The sequence below is a fragment of the Impatiens glandulifera genome, chromosome 1 (genome assembly GCF_907164915.1).
Source record: "Impatiens glandulifera chromosome 1, dImpGla2.1, whole genome shotgun sequence".
In the NCBI taxonomy this organism is placed as follows: domain Eukaryota; kingdom Viridiplantae; phylum Streptophyta; class Magnoliopsida; order Ericales; family Balsaminaceae; genus Impatiens; species Impatiens glandulifera.
The window spans coordinates 28,058,957-28,063,434 of NC_061862.1; the positions used below are offsets into that span (position 1 = coordinate 28,058,957).

General features: G+C 30.1%; 1 protein-coding gene across 1 annotated transcript; it reads left to right on the forward strand.

Moving 5' to 3' along the window:
- Positions 1 to 2,542: 2,542 nt before the first annotated feature.
- LOC124920882 (RNA-binding protein Y14-like) lies at positions 2,543 to 4,186 on the forward strand. Its single transcript, XM_047461459.1, has 4 exons — positions 2,543 to 2,879; positions 3,180 to 3,316; positions 3,566 to 3,711; positions 3,941 to 4,186. The coding sequence occupies exons 1-4, from the start codon at positions 2,615 to 2,617 to the stop codon at positions 3,984 to 3,986; spliced, it is 594 nt and encodes a 197-aa protein (XP_047317415.1). The 5' UTR covers positions 2,543 to 2,614; the 3' UTR covers positions 3,987 to 4,186.
- The last annotated feature ends 292 nt before the right edge of the window (positions 4,187 to 4,478 follow it).

The following is a 4,478-nucleotide window of genomic DNA, read 5'->3' on the forward strand; positions in this document are numbered from 1 at the left end:
CATGTGTATATATAAGCCACGTACACAACAATCTCCACATTTGCGAATATTCCATCTCATAGAAGATAAATCACATACCTATACCTTCGAGAAATTCAAGTCTTCTTAGAAGATCACCATATAAAGTTTCAAACACTCCAAGTGGGCTGACCTACCACCATTCCTTAGCAATTTGAGACATTCAACAAGCCCAAACAATGTCTGAACTTGTCGATAGTAATTGGCTTCGTCAATATATCAACTACATTTTGCCAAATTGTCATCCTTAATGGTACATCAGATTCTTTGCCAAAATAAATGACGCTCTGATTATCACAAAGTAATTGAACTACATCCTGCTCAATACATAGTTATTTTACTAGCCTATTAAGCCACAACACAACTAACACTTTCTTTTATAAAAATTAATAAAAAAAAATTAATTCATAATTATATTATTCTAATTTTAAATATAATTTTATTAAAGTAATTATTATTAATATTTTATTTTATTCAAAAAAATATTTTCTAAGATACAATATTTATAATAATACATAAATTTTAGTTAATATATAAATAAAATTTATTTATATAAGTTAAAATATAAAAAATTATATATAAAATAATGAAAATCATATAATACTATTATTTATTTTAAAACTACATTTATATTATAATTTATTTATATATTTATATATATATATATTATTAATTTTAATAAAATTAATAATACAAATTACTTATAAATATAAGGGTAAAATAACAATTTATATAAATATAAAGGTAAAATATTATTTTATATTTCTTAATTTTAAATTAGTTTTAAATTATTTGAACAAATAAATGTATTTCTTAGATTTTATTTAAGGGCCTAGGGTTGACACATATTTATTTTTAATTATTTATTTTATGTAGGATATAGAATAATGGAGATGTTTTATAGACGAATTTGTATTTCTACATCACATGACCAGCATGAGTCTACTAATGAGTCTAATGTTACTGATCAAATATACATGGTTAGAATATAGCATATCAAAAGATGCATCATTTTGTTTTGGTGTTATCTTTTCAACCTTTAAATAGAGAAAACGTAGATGATACATATATAGGAGATGGGTACAAAAATTGGAAAAGGGCATTAGAAAATTCAATCATCATATGAGAACTTCAAATAGTTGTCATAATAAAACTAGAGTTCAATTTGAATCATTTTAAGATCAAAGACATAACGAGAGAAACGTTTTACGTACACATGGTCGTGATATAGAAATAAATTATCGCACCCGTTTAACGACAATGTTTGATGTAACACGCTTTCTATTGAGGCAATGATTACATTTTCGAGAACATATGAGTCAAGTAGTTCATCAAATAAAGTTAATTTTCCTTAATTGATTGATTGGTATAGTCAACGTAATGAAGATATTTTGTCTTCTTTTGTACAGACTCATGGACAAGAATAATTTAGTAATTGTGCTTGTATTTTTATGTAATTATCAAGTAAAATTTTAATTAAAAAATGCATTTATTTGATAGCCAAAAAATGCTACGTTACTATATATTTGCCCCCCCGAGAAAATATTTCTGGGTCTGCCATTGTCTATATGACACCTAACATCTTTTTTATCGGATTTTATTTATGTGTATGTGTAATGTAAAATCCTGGTATTATTTGTTGTATTTATTTACATATATATTTGTTTGTCACAAACATAAAAAAAACCATGTTTTTGATAGAATCATTTTATATAGTGATTATGGAATTAGTTTGTATTTTTGATAAACAGTCAACCGTCTACATGGAAATCAAACTTAAGCCTTCTTTGATTTGTGTTATTTAAATAACTCAACCTAATCAAACATTATTTAACTCTCATCTTCCTTAATCACATCACTGAATTTATTAACTAAAATATTAATTATCAAAATACCATCTATTTTAAAAAATAAAATTTATTATATCATTATATAATAAAACTCTTTAAGTTTTTCTTAATCAAAAAATTTACATATCTTCAAAATTACCAACAATCATTATTTTTATAAATAACCCGAGTTATTTAAATAATTTGAATCTAAAGAAGGCCTTAGCGCTTGGATTAACACGGTAAGACATTTTAATAAGAGTTAAAAATGCTTAAAAATATCAAAAAATTGGTAATAGTCCGTCTTGTTGGCGTGTAGGTGTAGGATATTGCGTCGATACCATTTTTCATACGTAACCAAGTATCGAACCCACAAAATAGAATATCTGATTCTTGGTGTTCATACACCAACAATTATTTTTTCTAATTTTCGAGAAAAATTAGGTAACAACTATTGTGATATTTATATTAAAAATCAAAAACACTAATAAATATAAAAAAAAACATTGTCAACCTAACATTAATTCTAAAATTAGGATTTTTGTATTTAATATTTTATTTTATACTGAAATTAATAAATAAAAACTTAGACCTTAGAATTTTATTTTGAATAGAAGGACTTAATTGATAAAAATAATGAACTAATGAAAATGAGAAGAAATAAATTGAAAAAAAAAGGCATGAGAGAGGTGAATGTAGGTTTAGGCAAATAGTAAGGAAACCCTCCTCAATCAAGGAAGCAGAAGCCCCCGAGAGTCTAGTGAGATATGGCGAACGCAGATGTGGAAGCATTGGACTTCGAGCCAGAGGATGACGACCTTATGGACGAGGAAGGCACCGTCGATATCGACTCAACCTCCCTTCCCAAGATCAAATCCGCCATCACAGGTGGTTCTTCCTACACCTCCTCCGCTCCTAAGAAGACTAAAGGCCGTGGCTTTCGCCAGGAACCTGAGGAAGATCGCAATACTCGCTTGTCTGGTCGTTTTGACTCCCTTGATTCTGAAGAAGGCGGCCCTGGTCCTGAACGATGTGAGTCTTTCTCTTACTGCCTACTTTTCTAGCTTTTGCAAAAACCCTCGTCTTCAAAATCCAGTTTCTGTATGCAGCACCCACCCACCCATCCATCCATCCATTTCCTTTTCTTCATTTTCTACAATGTACATCTCATTTCACCAAGAACATCCCAGTCTCTATTTTCTGTGTTTGTTTACTTTGTGACATTTTGCTTTCTACTGCTACTGTTAATTCTGCTTTTGTTTACTTGGAGATGATATGTTAATATCCAGCTATAGTGAGAGATGTGATAATTGACTATAAAACTTTATGTAGCTATTGAAGGATGGATTATTCTTGTCACTGGCGTTCATGAAGAGGCACAGGAGGACGATCTACAAAATGCATTTGGTGAATTTGGGCAAATGAAGAATCTACATTTGAACCTTGATCGCCGAACTGGTTTTGTCAAGGTATGTATGATTGGTTAGTCCTTTGTCTGTTCCATTAAGTTTGCTAATTGCTACCGTTGTAAGAGACTATTCTAACCAAGATAGATACCAATGTTTTTGCTTATACAATTCACTTTAGAGACTGAAAGATGAAAAGAGAATAATAATTCTTTGATGTTTTTGTACACAGTAGTGTATGTTATAGCACCTCTTGTTTTCGAGTGAAGAAGAAAAACTCCTTATCTTAGAATTTATGTTCTTTGTATTCAGGGGTATGCATTGATTGAGTATGAAAACCGTGAAGAAGCTCAAGCAGCCATTAATGATATGAATGGGAAAGAACTACTGACTCATACCATTAATGTTGATTGGGCATTTAGCAGGGGGGCGTTTAGGAAAAGGAATGCGAGGAAGAGGTATGTTGTCTAATGCCTTTATGTATTAGTTAGCATATGAGGGTTTATTCTGAATTCTTTGGGATTGAATTTTTAGTTATCTCCAGAATGACTCATTCATTTAAACTGCAGTGGTTAAAACAGAAAGGATGAGGCTGTATTTGCTTCATACTCTTGTATTAACAGAGTGCCAATGTTGTATTAACATAAGGATTTACGAGTTTTTGTTGACTAAACCTTTTTTTTTCAGGTCACCTCGCAGGCACCGTTCAAGAAGCCCTAGAAACAGATTCTAGTAATCCGTTATTTTCGAAGATGATTAGGTTATGCTGCTGGTTTATTCTTTGCAATGCTACAATTCATCCAGACTACCTTGTTTACTAACTTGAATTTGGATTTGAACTTGGAATTTGAACACATTGTATTTTCTCCCAATCTTGTGAGAATTGTGGATCCAGCTAGTTTTATGGTTGGGGGTTTTAGGGCTTGTTTTTTCCTCAACATATATCTTCTAACTAACTAGCTCTTATCAGTCTTTTTTAAGAATATTTCTCAATTGCTTATGAATTTTTTAATGAAAGTAAGCAGATTGTTAAATTAGGTCAACCCATAAAGAGATGGAACATAATATTGATGTGGTGTAGATGCTTAATATGGGACTTATATTATGTATTTTTAAAGGATGAAACCATTTGGCATTGAAAAACAAGCTTTCTTTCTTATTCAACAAAAGAAGTAGCCAATTTACTATAAAGACTAGGATAGTGATAGTTTGAGTCGACCATTAG

Bases quoted from the DNA above. Each gene is read 5' to 3' on its own strand.
- LOC124920882 (XM_047461459.1), top strand. From the start codon at position 2,615: ATGGCGAACGCAGATGTGGAAGCATTGGACTTCGAGCCAGAGGATGAC. The intron at 3,317-3,565 runs GTATGTATGATT...CTTTGTATTCAG, and splicing joins GCCGAACTGGTTTTGTCAAG to GGGTATGCATTGATTGAGTA. The intron at 3,712-3,940 runs GTATGTTGTCTA...TTTTTTTTTCAG, and splicing joins AAAAGGAATGCGAGGAAGAG to GTCACCTCGCAGGCACCGTT.